Genomic DNA, 22,508 nt, shown 5'->3' with positions numbered 1-22,508 from the left:
GTGCTGTGTTTTATTAATTCATTAACTTCTATTTTTGAATTATCTATTTGTATATTAACTTCTATTCACATATTTTTGTGTGTTATATTATATTACTTTTTATTGATATTAAACAATGTTATTGTTTATGAAAAAATATTTTCTTTTATTAAAAGATGATAATATAAAAGTATGTGAATTTTTTTTAATGTTTCTTCGTTTAATAAATAAATTGAGTGGAAGTTTTATAAAGTCATATATATAATTTAAATTTTGTTATCAATCAAAACGATTTAAATGGCAATTTGGTTTGAAATGCACCTATTAAATGTATTGGTTAAAGGGTTCGAATCTTTTTGGTAACATTTTATACCTATTAAAAATGTATGATGACGTGTACGCTGATGTGTCGCCTATGTGGACACTCTAGATGGAGAGAAAACTAGATCGTTATATATATAGATTAATGTAAAACGTAGTAAATCATCTCCATTGCTTCAATAATGGGCCTTGAGTATAGGCCCAATAAAAGCCCGCGAAAGGGTTTTTGTTGTGTCGTCTCTTATCTTTAAACCCTAAAATCCAAACTAACAAAACTCTGAATCATCATCATCACGGCGAAGTCATCTTCTTCGCTTTTAAACCCTAATTTCGAGGGATCCTCTGCAGTCCCAAAGTCTGCATACCATGGTTGAAGGAAACGGTTTCTTGGTGAGCTCGGTTACTGAGCTTCACCGGAAAGAGAAACAGAAGAAGAAAGGCAAATCTGGAGGATTTGAGTCACTAAACCTAGGTCCTAATGTCTTCAATGCAATCAAGAAAAAGGGTTACAAAGTTCCTACACCAATCCAGAGGAAGACGATGCCGCTTATTCTCTCAGGCGTCGATGTTGTCGCTATGGCTCGAACCGGTTCCGGTAAAACCGCAGCTTTTCTCATCCCTATGCTTGAGAAGCTCAAACAACACGTTCCTCAGGGAGGTGTTAGAGCACTCATCTTGTCTCCTACTCGTGATTTAGCTGAGCAGACTTTGAAGTTCACAAAAGAACTCGGCAAATTTACAGGTTGGTCTAATGAATTCAATTCAAAAACTTTCTCTTTTGTTGATGAAATGGGATAGTGATTAAGCAACTTTGATGTGTTTATTATGTCAGATCTTCGTGTATCCTTACTGGTTGGTGGAGATAGTATGGAAGACCAGTTTGAAGAATTGACAAAGGGACCTGATGTGATTATTGCAACTCCTGGGAGGCTTATGCATCTTTTGTCTGAGGTTGATGATATGACACTTAGGACCGTTGAGTATGTGGTTTTCGATGAGGCAGATAGTCTCTTTGGTATGGGTTTTGCTGAACAGTTGCATCAGATTCTTACTCAGTTAAGTGAGAATAGGCAGACTTTGCTTTTTAGCGCCACTTTACCAAGTGCCCTTGCAGAATTTGCAAAGGCTGGTTTGCGTGAGCCTCAGCTTGTTCGTTTAGATGTTGAGAACAAGATAAGCCCGGATTTGAGACTTTCGTTTTTGACTGTACGACCGGAAGAGAAGTATGCTGCATTGTTGTACTTGGTTAGGGAGCATATAAGTTCAGATCAACAGACCTTGATATTTGTTTCGACAAAGCATCATGTGGAATTTGTCAACTCATTGTTTAAGTTGGAAAATATTGAGCCATCTGTTTGTTATGGTGATATGGATCAAGATGCGCGTAAGATTCATGTATCAAGGTTCAGAGCGAGGAAGACTATGTTGTTGATTGTGACAGATATTGCTGCTAGGGGTATTGACATACCATTGCTTGATAATGTTATTAACTGGGATTTCCCTCCGAGACCAAAGATTTTTGTTCATCGTGTGGGAAGAGCTGCCAGGGCTGGTCGTACAGGTTCTGCATATTCCTTTGTTACACCTGAGGATGTGCCATATATGTTGGATCTTCATCTGTTCCTCTCAAAACCGGTCAGGCCAGCACCCACTGAGGATGAGGTCTTGAAGAACATGGAAGAAGTAATGACCAAAACTAGTCAAGCAATTGATAGTGGAGTAACCGTCTATGGTCGTTTCCCACAGAAAACCATTGATCTTATCTTTAACAGAACCCGAGAAATGATTGATTCATCTGCAGAATTAGATTCCCTTGAAAGAACATCCACAAAAGCTTTTCGCTTGTATTCAAAAACAAAACCCTCACCGTCAAAAGAGTCCATTAGGAGAGCAAAGGATTTACCCCGAGAAGGCTTGCATCCCATCTTCAGAAGCATTATTGAAACTGGGGAATTAGAGGCTATGTCGTTTTTCCAGAAAATTAAAAATTTCAGGTGAGTAGTATAATCATCGTGTTTATATATTTATATCCTTGATACTGCCAGACTTCAAGATGGTATGTCCATATGTACTTTAACACCAACATTATCAATTATAATAATGGCTGATCTGTGCTAGGCCCAAGCAGACCATACTTGAAGCAGAAGGGGAAGTTGCCAAATCCAAACATGTGAAGGTACACTCGTGTCTCCTATCTATTTTCCTTTCCTTTATTTGTTTGACTATTATACTATTAATATGATCATATCATCTTTGTCAAAAATTTCTACTTGGCTGGTAGTTTACTTGCATATTTCTGATATTTGTTTATAATTAGCCTAAGCCAAAACGTTTTGGTTCTTTTGCAGGGTCCCGCTGGCCAATGGGTTGATGTGATGAAGAAGAAAAGAGCCATTCATGAGGAGATCATCAATACAAGACATCAGCAGAATCAGAAGAGCTCCAATAATCATTTGGAGATGGTAATCTTGTGCAGTTTCTAATATTATATTGTTGCACGTGCTTGTTTCTTTGCCATTAGTTTCACTCACATAAATGTTTTGATATTTAGGAAGCTGAACCTACAACTTCTTTTGATGAGGGCACAATAGAGGGAAGCAAATGTATGCATGCTGCTTGCGCTCTTGTTTCTATAATTCTGTGACAGAGTCTGTTATTGTTGATCTTTTGAATAGTTTGTGGTGCGTGGTTGTTTTTCCACTTCTTTTGTTACCTTATAAACTCTCCATTGATTTCAGTAAGCGGTAAGAAAAGAAAGGCACAAGAAAGTTTCAAGGACGATGATTTCTATATCAGCTCCATACCAGTAAATCATGTATGTTATTTTCATTGAATAAAAGCATTTTTCTGTGTCAGTACGCATTAGCAGTCAAAGCTACAATGCTTATGATCATATTGAGATGATGCAGAGTTTGACTCTTTATTACTCTTATGCACGCAGCATTCAGAGGCAGGGCTGTCTCTAAGGGGTAACGAAGGGTTTGGATCGAATAGGTAAAAAGATTTTTGATGTGCTTTTTGTGACATTCCTAGAAGGATCAAGGGATTGCATTTAAATCTTGCAAAATAAAAGTTTCTGTCAAATATTGACGCCTCGTGTACTGGTTTCGGATTGTAGGTTGGACGCTGCTGTTCTAGATCTAGTTGCAGATGATGGACAAGGGATGAAGCAGCAACAATCAAATTATCACTGGGACAAGGTAAGACTTGAGGTTACTTCATAACAATTGCCCCAACAGTAATCTTAATCTTTTTAAAACATTGGATTTGTTTTTGGTAACAGAAAAGTAAGAAGTACATCAAGTTGAACAATGGAGATCGAGTAACAGCCAGTGGAAAGGTAGTAAAAGTGCCTTTTGCTTGAAAAACATCCGATGATTCTCTGGGAGGCTTTAAGCTAACTAAGGTTCTTGAAACTAAATAGATAAAGACAGAGAGTGGAGCTAAAGTGAAAGCAAACAAGACAGGGATATACAAGAGATGGCAAGAGAGGTCTCACAAGAAAGTATTCAGCCGAGACGGCGGTGATGCAGACGAAACCACACGAATGTCAGGTAATGTTGGACAGCTTTTTTCCACACAAGTTCAGCGTTTTGCCACCTTTGAGTTATCAATAGGTCTAAAGAGAAAACTTGGCAGGTAGAGGAGGCCGAGATGGGAAGAGACGGCAAGGATCAGTGCCTAACGCGCATGTGCGTTCAGAGATCAAAGATCTGGAGCAGGTGCGTAAGGAGAGACAGCAAAAGGCAAACAAAGTGTCTTATCTGCAGAGCAAGAGAGGCGGAAGAGGTGGAACCAGGGGAGGCCGTGGTGGCAGAAGGGAATTTGGTGGTGGAGGTGGAAGGGATTTTGGTAGTAGCAGCGATAGAGGTGGGAGAAGTGGCGGGAGGGATATCGGTGGTCGTCGTGGTGGTAGTAGCACTAGTAAGAGAGGAGGAGGAAGAGGAAGAGGAAGTGGAGGTAAACGTGGGAGAGGAAGATAGTCATGAAGAAGACGCTGTGGACGACTTAAGACTCGTCAAAACTTTTGAGCTTAGGCAACTATTACTTATCAAAATGTTATATCACTCACTGAACCTTCTCTACTCAAAATTTGTGCAACGCTTTTCAATCTTGTTTGTTTTGTCTTCTCCAATTTTGTTTTTGTGTATTAGACTATTAGTTTATTGACACGTGAAAAAAGATAGTTGACGACAAAAAGAAAGCGATTCAACACTCGACACTTGTACTTACGATTCGTTGTTCTATGTTAGGTTATGATGACATCAGATGTTGTACAACAGGGTTCTATGGTGTAGTGGTTAGCACTCTGGACTTTGAATCCAGCGACCTGGGTTCGACTCCCGGTAGGACCTTTCTTTTTATGTTAAACCATTTCCTTTTTGTTGGTGATTTTGTGATCTGTGACTCACCTTTGAAGTTAAGTTGTATTTAAGGCCATAAAACAGATTGGGTAAAAATATCTAACAGGATTCATAGCTATATAATAATAACATTCTTTTGCATCAGTCTCTTGTAAGAATTGAAATATGTATTTCTTCTTCAACGCTCAACAATCCATAATGCTTAATGCAATCAAGGCCGGTCCTAACACGATCGGGTTATAAACTCTTTAGGGTCAGGTTACGAGTTGGATCTAATGGATATCTCTAATCATTGCCTAACAAGTATTTTGAAATGGAGAATAAGCAAAAAGGAGAAAGAGAGGGCATAAAATGAATGATAAAAAGCACTAAGAAGACAGTTAAAAAGAGAGAGTGTTGTTGTAGTCCCCCGCTCAAAAGCGGCGCAATTAGTTTATTGAAAAAAGTGCATCATCACTGTAAAGCCAATCTTTCTCTCTCTCTTTTTTTTTTTTTTTTCTCTTGCTTCTTCAGGCAGATCAAGAAAGAACTCTTTTGTGAACTTCTTCTTCCCCACATCTCCTAAAAGCTTCACACACACCAAACCAAACCTTTCTTTTCTTATCTACCCAATTATCACATCTTTTTTTCTCCTACTCCTTTTACATTTTTGATCTGATCATGGTGAAGGAAACAGTGTACTATGATGTTCTTGGTGTCACTCCCTCTGCTTCTGAGGAAGAGATTCGCAAGGCTTATTACATCAAGGTTTGTTTTGTTGTCTTTATGATCTTCTAGAGTTTTCGTAGATCTGTGAGTTTTCTCTGTTTTTGGTCTGACTCACTTAAATCTTTTAGGCAAGACAAGTTCATCCTGATAAGAATCAAGGTGATCCTCTAGCTGCTGAAAAGTTTCAGGCAAGTTAAATTCTTTTAACGTCATTCATTTTTCTTGTTTTGTTATGATTTTGGTCAAATCAAATGTTTTCTTTTCTTCTTCGAGACAGGTTCTTGGTGAAGCTTACCAGGTTCTAAGTGATCCTGTTCATCGTGAAGCGTATGATCGGACTGGAAAATTCTCAGCTCCCAAGTAATGTTCTGTTTTCTCTCTTTTTTAAGTAAACCATTATTATGTGTTTCTCTCTTCTTTATTTGACAATTTTTAATGTTGTTTTTGAGATCACTCAGAGAAACGATGGTTGATCCAACGGCTGTTTTCGCTCTTCTTTTCGGAAGTGAACTATTCAAAGATTATATCGGTCACTTAGCTGTTGCATCAATGGCGTCCACTCAAATGGCTTCTGAAATCGAAACCCCTGATCATTTTCAAGACAAACTAAAGGCAAATCAAAAGCCATATGTTATAACTAATATATACATCTTCTTGATCTGATCTTACATAAAAAAAAGATCCTTCTTAATTTTTTTTGCAGGCTGTTCAGAAAGAAAGAGAAGAAAACCTCGCAAGGTTTCTCAAAGATTTACTGAGTCAATACGTCCATGGAGACAAAGAAGGATTCATAAGCCGCGCAAAATCTGAAGCCAAGAGACTATCAGATGCAGGCATTGTCTTGTTTCCTTCCTTCTCTTTCTTTCAATTGTACATTTCATCGCATTCTGAATTGAATTCTTCTTATGAATGAAGCTTTTGGAGCGGATATGTTGCATACAATTGGATATGTATATACAAGACAAGCAGCTCAAGAACTTGGGAAAAGAGCTCTTTACTTAGGAGTTCCATTTGTAGCTGAATGGGTTAGGAACAAAGGTCATTCTTGGAAATCACAGATCAGTGCAGCTAAAGGAGCTTTTCAGTTACTTCAGCTGCAAGAAGAGAGTAACCGGAGATTAAAGAAAGATGGGGCTAGTCCAGCGAATGAGTTAGAGTCTCATATTCAGACCAACAAAGAAACACTGATGGGATCTTTGTGGAAACTTAATGTTGTCGACATTGAAGTGACTTTGTTACATGTGTGTCAGATGGTGAGTTTCTTTAGATCTTCTGTTGCTTATATTCGAAATCTCAGACATAAGATATGATTATTGACTAAAACTGGTTTAGGTCTTGCGCGAAAACAACTTGAGAAAGGAGGAGCTCAAATCTAGAGCAATGGCTCTCAAGATTCTTGGGAAGATTTTCCAGGTTTTCAATAACATTTCCCATAATCACATTGTCTGATCTGTTTTTGTTTCTTGCGCTGATTCAAGATTGTTGTTGGCTTGTGCAGCAAGAAAAGCAATCGAGGAACGGTACAACATCAAGAAAAGAAGATGAAGACAGCGACGATGATGACAGTAGCAGTGATGACGATTCTTCACAACCACTTTCATACAGAACTCCTCTGCTCACTCAGGTAAAATAAAAATTCTCACTGTTCAAGTCATTTCTATGAGTGATAATGTAAAAAGAGAAACTTAGATTCTTGATTTGACATTTTTACAGGGGATTGGTAGACTCTTCAGATGTCTCTGCAATCCAGCATTTGATGTAGACGATGATGAAATTGTATACAAAGGCAAATGATCAATACCACACTCACATTGCAATTGATGGGTCTCACATGTGAATGTGATGCAGCTTCTTAAGTTATTAATTCTTTATAAATATTTGTAATGATGATAATTGATGGATCAAACTTAACAAGTTGCTAAAATAAGTTTTTTTCTTTTTCAAAAAGAAGAAAAACTCCACTATTTTACAGGCTGTTTTGTTGTAATTTCCTTCTATCGGTGTTATGCTATACACTCAACTATAGTTATTAACAAATCATAAGCTCAAATAGAGTATTCAACAATCAGCCCAACTAGAACCTGGATTCTTTGACACATTGTTTTCTCTCATCAGTTTTCTTACAAGCGCCGAGCTTTCCCAATCTCCAGAGGTTGCGAATATGGCGGACAACTGCACATAAGCAACTGAGTTCTCAGGTTCAAGCTCTATAATCTTCTCAGCAACTTTCTTTCCCATGGCTTTATATCCATTTGCTACACATCCTCTTAGAACAGATGACCACATGCTAGCATCCGCATCGAAAGGCATCTCTTCTACAAGATCTATAGCTTCTTCCACATAACCAGCACGAGCCAAAAGGTCAACCATGCATGAAAAATGCTCTTTATCTGGAACAAAACCATGATCCAACTTCATTGCCTCAAACAATAACCTTCCTTCTTCGACTAAACCACAGTAATTGCATGCTGTTAGAACAACCATAAAGGTGATCTGAGTGGGTCTTATACCAGCAATACTCATTTTCTTGAACAAATCAATTGCTTCAAATCCATGACCATTCGTAGCATAACCTGATATCATCGAGTTCCATGGTACTTCATCTGATTTTACCATTGTGTCAAATACTCTCCTGCCATTCTCGACGGACCCACACTTGCAGTATAGATCAATGAGAGAGGATGATACTATTTGATCAGAGTCAAGACCAACAATAGTTGCCCTCGCAAAAACCTGCTCACCGAGTCCAAGAGAAGAAATGCTTGCACACGCACTAATGACACTAGAGAGGCTAACCTCATCTGTCGGCAAATCCAGCTTGTGCATTTGACTGAAATACTCTAAAGTTTCAACTGGACAACCATTTTGACTGAATCCGTTAGTCATTGAGTTCCAAGAAATCAAGCTCTTATTTTCAATTCTCTCAAATACCCGTTTTGCATCATCGATTCTTCCGCAGCTGAAATATACCTTAATCATACTGTTCAGTAAGATTGTGTCATAGGACTCGACCTCACTGAAAAGTTTGCAAGCTTCCATTGGGCTTCCACACTTGGAGTACATATCAAGCAAAGTGCTAGCTACAACAATGTCGTCAACTAACCCAAATTTACAAGCATGACAATGCATTTGTTTACCAGTCTCTAGGAAGCCCAAACCAATGCAAGCATTTATAACAGCTGCCAGCGTACGAGAATCTTCCCAGGTTTCATTCCTCATCTCATTGAACAGAACCAATGCCTCAAATTTCATATTGTTGGCAATATAACCCGAAATCATAGAGTTCCATAGAATTACGCATCTGTTACTTTTCCTATCGAAAAGTCTTCTAGACTCATTCACTCTCCCACAATTAGCATAACCTGAAATTAAGGTAGATAGAGAATGGTCATCAGGTTCCCCAATCTGCTCCAGCATATAGCTTGCCATTCTCAAATCACCGCACTTTGCATACACATTAACTAAAGAACTATTCATTTTCGAGTCACACTCAACACCGCCGATCAGAATCTGAGCATGTATCTGCTTCCCACGTTTCAAAGCTTCTAACTCAGCACAAGCCTTAAGAACTGTCGTCAATGTAATAGCATCAGCGCTAAATTTCAATTCTTTAAACAACCTCAGAGCTTCCTCAGAATAACCGTTTAGAATATAACCATGAAGCAGAGAGTTCAACGTCACAACATCTTTTTCCGGCATGGCATCGAATAACCTCCTAGCAACACTTAGCTCACCAGCTTTAGCAAACCCGGAAATAACCACATTCCAAGAGTACCCATCTCTTTCTGGCATCATATCAAAAAACCTCAAAGACGTGCCCTTGTCCCCAGAATTCATGTACCCTTCAATCATAGTGTTCCACGAGAAATAGTTTCTCTCAGGCATTTCGTCGAACAAGTTCCGCGCAATTCCCATTTTCCCAGACCGCGAGTATATCTGAAGGAGATGATTAGCAACAATGACAATTGAACTAATAAAACCCTTCTTCAAGAACAATCCGTTGGTTTGTCTCCATAAAGTTTCGCGATTTCTGTTGCTGCATGATTGAAGAAGACGGACGTAATAACGACGACAATCTACTTCCATGGCTTGGAGAAAAAATACATAGAAGAGACTTATTAGTTATTACGACTAAATAATAATAATTTCCGGTTTGGTTTTAACCATTTCCGGTTCCGGTTCCGCACGTAATTGTTGTGCATCATCTTCTTTTGATGGATCAAACTTAAAACAAATTGCTAGAAATAATTATTTCGCAAATCTACAAGATTTTCCATAATAGATAATGTTAAAAATCTTGAGATTGTATCAAAGACAAAGAAGAAACTTAAAGAAGCTTTATTTAGACCATATGCTTATATGTATGTACACACATACCAAAGAGAAGACACTCTGGCTCACACACACCGGTTCAATGAGCCGGGTGAGGGAAAGCGGTGTGGGTGCGGTGAGCCCGGTGAGCCTGAAGGATACAAGCACAATGAACAGATTGTAGATTAAGACAACCGCTCATGACAAGAGAATGCCTGCCTGAGCAAGTGTGGAGTGCAGGGAATGTATCGCAGACCGCTTGAACCGCTGAAGGTGTTAGGTAAGTGCATTGGCTAATGTTAAGGCTTCTTAGTCCTTCTTCATCGAATTTGCCTTTCTTTACCGTTCGCCACATCTCGTGTTTGTTCTTTACTCCGCTCTGAGCTAAAGAGTACATCGCTCTGTCGGTAATGTTTCTGCAGTAGTATAATCCCAATGACCTCAAGTGTATACACCGATTCGCCAAAGCCACAACACTCTCATCTGCCACAACAAAAAATGGTTTTAAAGAGGAAAAAAAAACTCTGATTTGGTTTCGTAAAGCCTTAAACTTTACGAGGTTTACCTGTAATTAGAACACAACCACAAAGATCAAGGGTTCTTAAATCAGGACAACCATAAGCTAAACTCATAACTCCATCATCACTTATATTCTCACACCATCCTAAGTTTAGTGACTGCAACTGATTGCAGTTTTCTCCAATAGCCTGCACAATCGGATGAAGAATTGATTGGTTATCGATACAAAGAACATATAAGGCGAATGATATTGGAGAGTTGAATCTTTAAAAGGCACCTGCAATGTATTGTCAGATACAGCTTCAACACAACCACAAAGATTCAGAATTTTGAGCTTCCTGCAAAATCTTGTCAAATGCGCGAGAGCAGTGTCGCTGAACGAAGTGCAGGCACTAAGGTTGAGTTTAGTGAGGTTAGTACAACCACGAGCCAGAGAATATAGGGAATGGTCAGTAAGTTTCAAGCTTTTGCTTAAGTCCAAATCTTGTAGCTCATGACAGTGATTTGCTATGGCTTCCACCGCGCTGTCCTCAAGCTGCGGTTTGTCTTGTCGCAGTACTAAAGTCTGAAGCTTAACGAATTTGGGAGCAAGAGAAAGAACCAAACTGTTCATATTCTTCTTGCACCTAAAGAACAAACAACAAGTAAACACAAAAAATCAAAATCCTCCTCCTAGTTTTTGGGAACATATAAACACAAATTGTGATCCATCATCAACCATCACCAAGGAACTGTCCTCATAACAAAATCTGATCAAATCAAAAAAAAAGTTTTGACTCTTTCAATCACCAGGCATGATCTCAGCAATTTATCATCCATCAATTGATGAAGATAGCTAAAAAGGCTCAATCTTTATTCAAACCCCGAAACACTTTTTTCACATATAAGTATCTTCTCTAATTCAAACATCATAACTCTATCAAATAAAGAATGAAACAGAGACATAAGAAGAAGAAGAAGAAGAAGAAGAAGAAGAAGAAGAAGAAGAAGAAGAAGATAGAGACATACCAAGAGAGGGAGAGACGAGTGAGGCCAAGGGAAATAGCATCTCTCCAACCACTACAAATACAAGAAGCAATGATCACCGTCCGATCATCAACAAGGTTTAGGATCCTCATAAGAAGCTCCACAGGGATATCTTTCCACTCAGAGATCACGATTCCTTCCATCTTCATCTTCTCGAAGCATAGGTTAAGTTCCTTTCTTGTTGCTCCTTCACTCACCATCTTTAAGCGGTCTCTTTGATTCTAACACCACAAGATCAAAAGTAAATAAGAGAATGAGAGAGAGAGAGAGAGAGAGGGGATAGATAAATATCTCTGAGTTTAGGACATCAAAAGACGACAAATGTAGGGAAATAAGGATTGAGATATGGTCTTAAACTCTTAAACTAAACTAAAACGCAGCAAACATTAATGTCTCTATGTGTAACCTTTTTTTGGACATCAATAAACAAAAACCCATAATTAGTGCTTAATTTTGAACTGGAGATTTTTAATCAATAAACCAATAATTCTTTTCTTTTGCTGGATGGATTTTTCCAGAAAGTTGGAGAAATTTACTTTATAGTAGTAATTACAATCTCTAAAAAAAAAGAGACGAAAATTACGGAGAATGTCCATTGACTAGCGTAGGACCAGAAGATTTATTTGCTCACAAAAGATAAAATAAAAGATAAAAACTTTGGAACTTTTTTTCGGATCATACCTCAGAATTAGTGTTCTTCGGTGCCTCTTTCTTTCTGGGTTTCTCTTCGGTCGAATTATTATTACTAATCCGTTAATTTCTTTAAGCTTTTAAGCTCGTTGATAACGAATTAACGATTCACGAGTAAGATAGAAAACAAATCATAAAGGAGATAAAAGGCAAAGAGTAAACGTACGGGTAATGACTATATGACACGTGATCTGCCACGTGTCTGAAATTGACAGGAGAAAACAGTACTAATTACAAATTAAATTCCAAATTCGACTCTTCTGTATTTATTTATTTTCATAATCACACGAATTTTTTTTATTAGAATAGGTTAAACTAATAATGTACGTAACGGAATTAAAAAATGGTCGAGAACTTTACTTACATATGTGATTGGAAATCCGAAGCTGTTGAGTCGCATAATGTAATTAAACTCCACATTTCTCAGGAGCGTTTACAGGTCAAGGGATAACGTCCAAAGATATATCACTATTTAATTTAATTAGAAAATAACCTTTTCTCATATCATACGTTGCTCGTTTAATTAATTAAAATATTGTATTATTATCTGAATTTTCGTTACTCTAAATGATGTTGTGATGGATATGTAATTGTAGGACTTTAGGGATTTTTGTCGGAGTGTAAAATTAGTTCTTTGTTTGTATAAACCCAGTTCATAAATCAATTACAAATTTACAACTTAGAAGACAGTGCAAAACAAATCAAATATTATGTTATCGTTCTAAACAAGTAGAAAAACGACAAAAAAAAAAAAAAGAGTGAATTAGGAACTTATAAAATGACGTTTCAAATCTTACATAAAAACGTTAGACAAAAGACGAATCTACATTGTAAAAAGTATAGCTCTCTATGAGTACTTTCTGAACTTTCTCTGAAAGACTGAAACCTATAAATTTCTTCTTCTTTTACTACTATTTACTAGTTTCGAAGATATTTTATCTTGTGTCAAATAAAAGAAACCTATTTCATGAAGAAGACAAGAATTGCAGATGTAATAGCCAAGAAATAAATGCACCTTGAATTAAAACAAATTATGAGAATTATCTATATCAAAAAACAGAAGAAAAAACGCAACCGGTAAAAATGCACAAAAATGCTAATGAGGCCTTTGAGTTGGTGGGCACGTTTTTTGCTCTAATGGGGCAACTTCCCACCAAATCTTCTTCATTCCTCCACCTCCCTATATCATCCTAATTCCTAAAACCCAAGATTTGATTAGTTCTATTATAATTAGTAGAAGTGATGTTATTAAACAAGTTTTTAACCGAATCCTGATGATAATAAAGTAGTTATCATTTTTCAATGTATCACTTTTACTGTTATTTAAGTTATCTTACGGTTTTGATTACTCTATATATGTTTAACCATAAGTTTAGCATCATCCATTTGTAATTTGTAAAGATAAACATATGGTAAACAGTAAACAAAAAGAACATATGGTAACTAATTTTATAAAGGATGTTTTAATGAATCAATCATAGTTTTGATTCTTTCGACATGTCAACAGAAAATAATTCAATCTAAATCTGTCATATCTTGAAGAAAAGAAAAAGATAACAACAATTCGACGGCTTGTGTCGTTTGCATCCTCACGGAATATATAAAAATTTCATAGAAGATTTGAAAGGCAACGAAGATATATATTAGTTTGATTTTAAACAAACAATACACAAACTGTATTCTTCAAACATAAACTGTATTGATTGATTGTTCTGTTGTGCTAGAACGAGTTTATACTTCTTCTTCTTTTTGTAAGATCACGCAAGGAGTTAGTTTATACTTTTAAGTATTTTGCTTGAATACATGAAATTTATGGAAGAAACAATATTATTCGATAGCCGATAGGACATGGAAACATCAAAGCCGTTTAGACTTTTTCTTAGTGTCGTGCATATGTAGAGAAAGCTAGCTGTTAGCCTTACCCGTGGCCGCACTCCATGCCGTTTTCTTTTAATTGCTTTTCCACTTTGTCACATATCTACTTTACATTAGCCCTCCCCAAATTCAAGGGCCTATATTCAACCTTATTTTACTAGGAGAGACTTAATTAGTATATCATAAATAAAAATAATTACGTTTAATACATAATTAAACTACAGAGAAACACAATGATCTCCCATAACATATTCATTGGATCATATATGTTGCATTTTATTATATACTGCTTGTGCTAAATCAATCGACCCATTCTCATGCCCAAGTCAATGCACCAATTTGATTATAAAGGCCCAAAACTCTTGAGTGGTGAAATTTTAGACCATGGATCGTATAAGTCAATGAAGTTTTCTGCTGTATATTAATCGAATGCAAAGAGTACAATGAGTTATATCAGCTTGCAAACTCTAGTGTAGTATCAACCCATAAAAGCTTTACACTATGTCTACGAGTATAAAAAACTGAGAAAAAAGTTATTGACTGAGTCTATGGCATCAAAAGGCTTGATGATACATGTGCAACATTTTTCAGCTTATAGCTTCATCTAAGCGTGACTTGGCACGATCAAGCGTGATTTCTTTTTGCGTTGTAATCCGTGCCACAGTTTTCTAGAACCGAGCTTTCCTATCTGTTTGTGCAATGCGTTCAAATTAACTGACACAGTCTTATGGTAGAGTTTATTTTTCTAGCCTAATCTTCAATCAATGGTCTATTCTCTGTTTCAAGAATGCTCTGTATCAACAGTCACTCAACGAAACATCAAATACTTTACCTTGATAGATTCTTACGCATGCATAAAGAAAAATATGACTGTTGTTTGATTTGTGTACCATTTTGCCTAGTGTCTCTCTATGTTAGGCGATTTATAGGACAGTTTCAGATTCTGTTTATCTCCTTGATGTTATTTTGGGTTATGATCTACTGGACTAGGCCACGAAAAATGCGTCGGAGTTCATACCCGAAGGCGGTTTTTGACAACTAGTGGCCTCAAAGAAGGTAAGAGATTAGGGACTGTAATGAAGCATTCTTCTCATCTTGATCATCACATCAGAGCTCACTGAGATTGCTTATGCCGTGGAACAAGCAACTCTTATTAGAAAGCCACCCAAGGTCATGGCTTGAGCTCTGTCCTCTCCAGTGGAGGGTATCCTCTGTTTCAAAAGATTTGTATCATAAAATGGTTTAGTCACTCAAATAAATAATTTACCTTAGATAAACTATTACGCAGTAGGAGAAATATGACTGTTGTTTAAAACTTTTCTTTACCGTTATAAAAATTTTAAAGCATAATTGCATAAAAGAAAACAACGTAAACCTAGTCAGAATAAAAAAAAAAAAAAAAAAAAAAAAGGAAATCAGTCAAAGTTTCCTTTTTGTTTTTGTGTCAACCTTTTGCTTATAAATACTCGCTCACTAATCTCTCTTCTTCTTCCAAACAGAAAACAAAAACCGATGATCGCCGATGTTCCATTCCGATATTGAAGTAAGTCAATGATCTCTTCAAAAAGCATCTGGTTTCGTGATTTGATCTCCATCTTCTGTCTCCAATTAATCGAGAACGATGTCAGGTCGGATCTTTTAACTAATTTCCCGTGTTATTGGTAATTCGTTACCATGGAGAGAGGGACAGTGAAAGCGAAGGACGAGCAGCAGTTTCGATGGGTTTAGGGACGGAGAGAGACAGTGAAAGAGAGCAGTCTTTGACGATGAAGGTTTCGATGGGTTTTTAGAGTTACTTTGAGGATGAAGAAAATACAAAACTCATCGAGTTTCTTCGTCCACAAACGGCTCAAGGCTCGCGTCAATGGGCTTTGTTGTGAGGGCCCTCCTTGCTATCCAATTCCAACCAGGTATCATCTTCCTAATTTCTTTTTTTTAATAAAAATTTTAATTTCTTTACAAAACATTTTTTTTAATCATTCAAAAGGTTTTTATTTAACAAAAATGTTTTCAAATTTAATTGTTAAATTTAAAATACGTTGAAAACAATCAGACTTAGCATCCCGTCCTTTGGTCCATAAGTTTTGTGGTGTCATAAGTTTAACATGTTTTCACGTATTTTAAATTTAACGCTTAAGGTTTTTTTACAAATAAGGTTTTAGTAAAAAAAAAATGATTTTAACTAAAATATTTTTTTTTATCATTCAAAAGGTTTTTATTACCAAAATGTTTTCAAACTTAAGTGTTAAATTTACAATACTTTGAAAACAAACCGGACTTAGCATCCCGTCTTTTGGTCCGTAAGTCTTGCGGTGTCATAAGTTCAACATGTTTTCATGTATTGTAAACTTAACGCTTAAGTTTTTTTTACAAATAAAGTTTTAATAAAAAAATTTTGATTTTAACTATAAGGTGTTTTATCATTCAAAAGGTTTTTATTTAATAAAATGTTTTCAAACTTAATTGTTAAATTTAAAATACTTTGAAAACAAACCGGACTTAGCATCCCGTCCTTTGGTCCGTAAGTCTTGTGGTGTCATAAGTTCAACATGTTTTCACGTATTGTAAATTTAACGCTTAAGGTTTTTTTACAAATAAGGTTTTAATAAAAAAAAATTGATTTTTAACTAAAAGTTTTTTTTTTATCATTCGAAGGATTTTTTTATTAACAAAATGTTTTCAAACTTAAGTGTTAAATTTAATATATGTTGAAAACAAACCGGACTTAGCATTCCGTCTTTTGGTCCGTAAGTTTTGTGGTGTCCTAAGTTCAACATGTTTTCACATATTATAAATTTAACGCTTAAAATTTTTTTACAAATAACCTTTTATTAAAAAAAAAAATTATTCTTTAACTAAAAAGCTTTTTTTTTTTATCATTCAAAAGGTTTTTTTTAACAAAATGTTTTCAAACTTAAGTGTTAATTTATACTTTTAAGTATTTTGCTTAAATACATGAAAGTTATTGAAGAAAGAATATTATTCGATAGGACATGGAAACATCAAGCCGTTTACTTAATTTTACTTTCATATTCGACTATAACAAAAGTATTCGCAGATGCACCCATTTATCACTTTTTTAGGCTTGTGTACTATTTGTAAGTATACTGTATATTCATTGGATTATACTCCATTTTTCTCATTGCAATGATATTGATATTCAAGATTCGAAGAAGTTACAAAATAGAAGGGAAAGAAGAGATTAAACTACAGAAAATATCACATTTGGCCAAAGATAATACATAACAAGGATTGATATTACATAGACAAAAGCAAGCCTTCCAATAGGAAGAGTTGCATATTATTCTTTTATAGACATGTTCATTTTACTATGACTAAGTAACCGAAAACCAGTTTTGGTTCGGTTTAGTTTCGGGCAAACCACCAAAATCCCTGACCAAGTCATACACTCATACACCACACTAGGGCCCTCTAGATCATACATAATACACATTTTACGGTACATTTTATCCACACATTTATAGTTACCTTTTCTCTCAAGGCAGCAACTTCTCCAGCAAATTCCCAAAGAAGAAAGTGGTTTTGGCCCATCCTCCTCCTGTTCCGGCTTGACCTTCTTCTTTCCCTTTTCTGCTCGGAACTTTATTCTTGAAGTCAATCATCATACTGTGTCCGATCTCTCCACGTAAAGCCTCAATCGTCTTCACGTCCACTGGATTCCCTGAAGCATCTTTCACATAGAAAACATTGACGGCTTGTTCTCCTACTGTTGTCACACCAGCTCTCGACACTGATAGCCCGTGCTCTCTCAGAATCCTTGTCACTTCCGACAGTAATCCAACTCTGTCCTTTGCGCAGAGCTCCAAACTCCAACCCTATAATAGTATTTTCAGACAAATAACTTAAGAAATTGTTGCTTCTAATGCAAGTAACATGCACCAATAAAAAATGTTTACTTACCTCGCTGACTCGTCTATGGATTGCGGCTTCTAGACATTTGACAACTCTCTCTTTCTCTCCTGTGTCAAGAGTGCAACCGTCTTTGTGTCTAATGAAATATTCCTGAGAAGCATGAGAGCCGCTTGATGAAATCGTGGCGTGAAACACAATGTATTGCATATCCGTAAGCGTGCATACAATGTCAAACATGAGCTTTGGTCGATCCTCGCAGCTCACGTTTATCACAGAGTAACCTTTCTCTTCGCAATGCTCAACCGTGATTTTGGGCTCGAGTCCACGAGAAGCAAAGTCATCAAGCTTGGTCACTGCTTCATAGTCTTTATCAGCGAAAAACATCTGATGAAGCCTTCGATCAACATGAGTTGATCCAATGGAGAGACTCGTCCGAGCAAATTTCTCATCTTCTTGTTCACACCCACGCAGCACATTGTTGAGCTGTTCTTCCATGGCAGACAATCTTTCTGGGTCATCAACGGCTCTAGAAGTTGCATTATCATTCACATAGAGGACACACGCGATCCTACGGTTGTGAGTCCATGCTTCAGCCGCCACCACATTGATGTTGAGGTCTGCTAGTATGGCTGAGACCTCAGACAATAGACCAGGACGATCACGAGCAATAATCTCAATCGATGTGTGGTCGCCTAATGAATGGACACCGACTCTTTTACCTGGCCAAGTGTTTTGTGAAGCCGAAGCATGACCCTTTGGTCCTAAAACCTTTTAAAAGAAAAAAAACAAGAATCAGATATAATGTAATAACAAACCAAGTGCATACATTAAACAAACTAAACATATATTAACTGCTTTTATGTATATACCTTCTCGATGTAATCAATGGTTTTGCTATCAGTAACCTTGTTTCCTTGTTGATCAGTGACATGGAATACTAAAAAGATGTGAAAAGAGAATCAGTGAGATGCTTCATTGGAATGAAAGAATTTGTTATGAATGTATACATATATGCAATATTATTACCGTCCATGAACCATCCACCATCAGAAGAGATATATGCTTTGGTGATTGTGAGATCGAGATCGGTCAGGACTTGCACAACTTCCAGTAGTATTCCAGGTTTGTTCATACTGTCCACCTATTCACAAGCCTCAAATTTTCAGTTAAATCATCAAATCGATTGAAATCCGAGAAAGAAGATAGCTTACCTTGACAAGAGTGCATTCTTTGCAGCTAGTGTTATCTATAGAGACACTGCAACAACATAGAAAAGTATGAGCTACTTGGAAACAGCATCAATGGTGTGAAATGTAATAATGATTTTTACCTTGGAGGATTGATTCTGGTGCTCAAGTTCTCATATTCAGGATCGAAATACGGCCAATAAACTTTAGCCATTTAAGAAAGAAACAAGAGAGTCTTGTGGATATTAAGCTCTTCACTTGTTCTGCAATTTCACCAAAAAGAAGTAATTTATACCATTACCAAGACACAGAAGAACAAGACAAAGGATAAGAAGAAGCAACAAACAAAGTAAGTAGAGCTTTAAGTCTCTCAACAAGTTGCAAGAAGATAAGATATTCGATAGATTTTGCCAGCCGAGTCAAATAAGTGAATCTTGGCCACTAAGTAACTAGACAGAAGAAGCAGAATCTGAAAGAAGATAGAGATAAAGATTTCATAAAGAGAGACCACAAACAGAGATTCTCTGAAACAAAACAAGAGAGTTTCTCTGGTCCTTCTCAACCAAAGAAAAAAACAGAGGAATAGATTCCTAAAAGATCTCTTCCTACTAATATTAAAATCAAAACCAAAAAGATAGTTTCTGAGCAATTTTGTTTTCTAAGACATGACATGAGATTCTCTCTATTTGCATAAACGAATTGATGCTTAAAACGAACTTAGAAGTAGCTGTCAAAGTTAAAAACATGAAAGAAAGAAAAAAAACGTTATAAAATAAAACGTTATGGAGGAAAGATTTTAATTGGTCAAAGACGGAATCTAAAATGTTACAAATCGAAACACTAAAAAATAAAATAATAATATAACTGATTAGACAATAATAAGCCAACTTGCAACAAACACTACTCTAAGCAGCAGGCAGCAGACACATCAACAACAACTTGAAGAAGATGAGACCAAATCTGTTGTTTTCAAAATCTCAATTTCATATATAAAATTTATGGTGCGTCGAAATCGAATTTAAAACATACATCGTTCTCAAAAATCTGTCGAATCAATTTCAATAGAACATACTCAATTCAGCAAAATCTTTACAACTTTCTGGGTTTTCTCCAGAAAAATTATGAAAACAATAAAAACCAGAATTCAAAGTTTCGAAATTGACAAAATCAAACAAAATAAAACTATAAGAGACTGAGAAAAGTTACCTCAAGAACTTCAAAAAAAAAGCTCAAATTTTGTGGAGTCAGCAAGAGAGAAGAGGAGAGACGAATTTATGGAGAAAACAAAGAGATCGATAAATATGGAAAGAGAAAACAATTAATAATCTTTACATCTTCAAACAAAAAGAAACAGAGATTACACAGAGACAGACCAGAGAGACACAGAAGAAGAAGAAGTATCCACAAAAATAAAAGAAAAAGAAGTGTAGCTCTTCTCTTTCTCTAATCGTTTCTTTTCTCTTTAATGAGATTGAAACCCTTCTTTCTGTGTCAGAGGTTTTAATAGGAATCTAGTGGTAATAGTATGACAACAAACTTTTTTTTTAATTTAACTAAAACCAGTGTTCAAGAAAGCGCTAGGTACTAAGCGGGCGGTGACCCAGTGCCTAGCGCCTAGAACGCCTAATCGGAGCCTAGGCGATTTTTAAGGCGGTTTAGACGTTTATAATATAAAACATTATAAATATGATATTATATATAAAAGTTATTTAAAATATATATATAAAACTAAAAATTACGAAATTATAAACAAAAACTAAATAAGACATTTATTTATATTTATATTAAACAATATATAAATATTTATAACTATATATATAAAACTCTAATTGAAATTGAAAAAATACATTAAACAAGTTCTATATAATTTTAGGCGGTCAAGGCGGTTATCTAGACGTCGCATGAGAGCCTAGCGCCTAGTCGAGGCCTAGGCAACCGCTTAGACCGCTTTTTAGAACACTGACTAAAACTAAATATAATAAAACCTTGCTGAAAAAAATAAAAATAAAAAAATAAAACCTTATATAATTAAATCAGTAATTAGTCAGATATGACGAAGCGAACATTATAATTAGTGGTGGTGTTAATACGAACTATTCCCACTCCCACACACACATTCTTTATAGCGCGTGTCCTCTACTCTCCATTTAGCTATTTGCATTGTGGTTTGCCTAAAAGATCGATTTGTATAAAATGATTTGGATCTATCAAACCAGACCGATTTGGTTAAAGTAGTTATGTACAGTTAATTTTTTTTTCCGTCTAGATTTATTATTAATTGTAAATTATGAGAACTGTTACATAGACGATTCTACAACTGATAATTTATGTCGATCTTTAGTAGATATACGATATATTACACTTTCTTCTTCATGATCTTGATGAATACCTTCAATAATCTACGACCTGACGACATTTCTCTGCGTAGAATCCTGGCGCACGAATGTACAATTGTGACAAATTAAATATTTTAGTGCAAAGAGCGCGTGAGTAGTAAAGGCGCGTGAAAGTAGAAGCGTTTGGATCTCACGAGGTAGTACGGGCGGTCCTTTTTGTCGCCTAGTTGATCGAGGACATGGAAAAATTCATAAATTACAAAATAGCCACTCTGCAAATGAACTATCTTCCACGATGCTGTTTCTTCTTTTAAGTTTGTAACACGTATATTATTATTGGTTTAGTTGTCGTCAATTGTTTTTTTACAATGGGGTTAAAAACAGTTTGGTGATAAGATTAAACGTAAAACAATGACAAGTAACGGTCAAAATAGCAAAGTATATATATAAGTCATCAGTTATCACTGCTAACGGTTTCTTTTTATACATCTAATCTAACCGGTTTAAATGATTTCCTTTTAATGTGAAAGCACAGATTTTGTTTTAAAAAAACTAAAGTATTCATAAAACATAACTTTACAAAATCCTACATGCTAATGTTTTGTAGTTTATCATTAATTTTTATTTTGTTTTGGTATAAGTATTTTATCATTTATCTATAGGAAAACATTATATAGAACGAGTACGACTGTTCGTAAACATTTTTTCTATTAGTTATCATTGATTCATGTACATCCACACAAAATTTTCTATAGACTGACATTTCATGTCGATATCATCTAGAAAACTTCTGATCATGGTCGATTCTGAAATACTGTAACACGCGTGTTTCTTCGGACAATACAATTAATGAATTATTTTAACTTACTAAACTTGCTTTTTTTTTTGATAACGTGTTTTGAGTAACGTAACCACTCTAAACTTACGAGACATGTTATTCATGCAGAAGGTCGGCGACCTAGTACTTGAACACGAGAAAAGTGAAGTTATATATATATATATATATATATATATATATATATATATATATATATATATATATATAACACTTTAAATTCAACCGTTTGATGACAATACAAAAATTCTTGCATAAATTTCAAGGTGTACCTAGAAGTGGTGTACTAGTGGTTCTAGTCTGGTAGAAAAGTCGTCATGTTGGTTTAGTTCAGGAATCGATTTTTCCTATACACATAGTTGCTCAGCTTTATTATTTGGCCACATAGATATAGGTCTATTATTTACTGTCCATTTGAAAATTTGTAGAAACTCTACCGGTAGAATTTCCTCTTCCCAAGAATTAGTTCTGACTTCTTCATAGG

At 35.8% G+C, this 22,508-nt stretch overlaps 5 protein-coding genes, 2 long non-coding RNA genes and 1 other non-coding gene across 11 annotated transcripts; 4 read left to right on the top strand and 4 right to left on the bottom strand.

Annotated features, from left to right (window-relative positions):
* The first annotated feature begins 553 nt into the window (after positions 1–553).
* On the top strand, positions 554–4,435 carry LOC9325180 (putative DEAD-box ATP-dependent RNA helicase 29). The gene is made up of 11 exons (XM_002889071.2): positions 554–1,042; positions 1,133–2,294; positions 2,419–2,476; positions 2,649–2,762; positions 2,852–2,903; positions 3,039–3,115; positions 3,242–3,294; positions 3,419–3,500; positions 3,584–3,640; positions 3,725–3,854; positions 3,940–4,435. The coding sequence occupies exons 1-11, from the start codon at positions 667–669 to the stop codon at positions 4,281–4,283; spliced, it is 2,505 nt and encodes an 834-aa protein (XP_002889117.1). The 5' UTR covers positions 554–666; the 3' UTR covers positions 4,284–4,435.
* A 148-nt stretch (positions 4,436–4,583) lies between these two features.
* TRNAQ-UUG lies at positions 4,584–4,655 on the top strand. Its single transcript has one exon. It is a non-coding gene; the product is annotated as a tRNA-Gln (tRNA).
* Positions 4,656–4,755: 100 nt separating this feature from the next.
* LOC9323731 (chaperone protein dnaJ 10) lies at positions 4,756–7,336 on the top strand. The gene is made up of 9 exons (XM_002889070.2): positions 4,756–5,411; positions 5,501–5,560; positions 5,650–5,732; positions 5,831–5,984; positions 6,076–6,205; positions 6,288–6,625; positions 6,705–6,785; positions 6,871–6,996; positions 7,086–7,336. Exons 1-9 carry the CDS (start codon positions 5,325–5,327, stop codon positions 7,164–7,166), a joined length of 1,140 nt encoding a protein of 379 aa, XP_002889116.1. The 5' UTR covers positions 4,756–5,324; the 3' UTR covers positions 7,167–7,336.
* LOC9323730 (putative pentatricopeptide repeat-containing protein At1g77010, mitochondrial) lies at positions 7,292–9,507 on the bottom strand. Its single transcript, XM_002887620.2, has one exon. The coding sequence runs from the start codon at positions 9,456–9,458 to the stop codon at positions 7,431–7,433; it is 2,028 nt and encodes a 675-aa protein (XP_002887666.1). The 5' UTR covers positions 9,459–9,507; the 3' UTR covers positions 7,292–7,430.
* Positions 9,508–9,597: 90 nt separating this feature from the next.
* LOC9323729 (F-box protein SKP2B) lies at positions 9,598–12,169 on the bottom strand. Of its 2 annotated transcripts, XM_021034508.1 has the most exons (5): positions 11,910–12,169; positions 11,211–11,449; positions 10,480–10,828; positions 10,249–10,390; positions 9,598–10,166 (listed from the first exon to the last, which is right to left on the bottom strand). In XM_021034508.1, the coding sequence occupies exons 2-5, from the start codon at positions 11,426–11,428 to the stop codon at positions 9,784–9,786; spliced, it is 1,092 nt and encodes a 363-aa protein (XP_020890167.1). In that variant the 5' UTR covers positions 11,429–11,449; positions 11,910–12,169; the 3' UTR covers positions 9,598–9,783. The 2 variants fall into 2 exon arrangements, with proteins under 2 accessions (XP_020890167.1, XP_020890166.1); XM_021034507.1 differs by lacking the exon at positions 11,910–12,169 and having other exon boundaries at positions 11,211–11,831.
* Positions 12,170–14,191: 2,022 nt separating this feature from the next.
* Positions 14,192–15,308, bottom strand: LOC110230836. Its single transcript, XR_002333982.1, has 2 exons — positions 15,243–15,308; positions 14,192–15,004 (listed from the first exon to the last, which is right to left on the bottom strand). It is a non-coding gene; the product is annotated as an uncharacterized LOC110230836 (long non-coding RNA).
* Positions 15,309–15,634: 326 nt separating this feature from the next.
* Positions 15,635–16,957, top strand: LOC110230835. The gene is made up of 2 exons (XR_002333981.1): positions 15,635–15,703; positions 16,784–16,957. It is a non-coding gene; the product is annotated as an uncharacterized LOC110230835 (long non-coding RNA).
* Positions 16,958–16,993: 36 nt separating this feature from the next.
* Positions 16,994–20,103, bottom strand: LOC9325179 (ACT domain-containing protein ACR3). Of its 3 annotated transcripts, none has more exons than XM_021034963.1 (7): positions 20,060–20,103; positions 18,997–19,116; positions 18,878–18,923; positions 18,693–18,807; positions 18,536–18,603; positions 17,715–18,434; positions 16,996–17,629 (listed from the first exon to the last, which is right to left on the bottom strand). In XM_021034963.1, the coding sequence occupies exons 2-7, from the start codon at positions 19,065–19,067 to the stop codon at positions 17,291–17,293; spliced, it is 1,359 nt and encodes a 452-aa protein (XP_020890622.1). In that variant the 5' UTR covers positions 19,068–19,116; positions 20,060–20,103; the 3' UTR covers positions 16,996–17,290. The 3 variants fall into 3 exon arrangements, with proteins under 3 accessions (XP_020890620.1, XP_020890622.1, XP_020890621.1); XM_021034962.1 differs by lacking the exon at positions 20,060–20,103 and adding an exon at positions 19,200–19,593; XM_021034961.1 differs by lacking the exon at positions 20,060–20,103 and having other exon boundaries at positions 16,994–17,629; positions 18,997–19,593.
* Between the last annotated feature and the right edge of the window lie 2,405 nt (positions 20,104–22,508).

This window comes from Arabidopsis lyrata (assembly GCF_000004255.2).
Source record: "Arabidopsis lyrata subsp. lyrata unplaced genomic scaffold ARALYscaffold_2, whole genome shotgun sequence".
NCBI lineage: Eukaryota > Viridiplantae > Streptophyta > Magnoliopsida > Brassicales > Brassicaceae > Arabidopsis > Arabidopsis lyrata.
The sequence above is the reverse complement of the archived record's forward strand: the minus strand, read 5'-3'. Positions and strand labels throughout refer to the sequence as shown.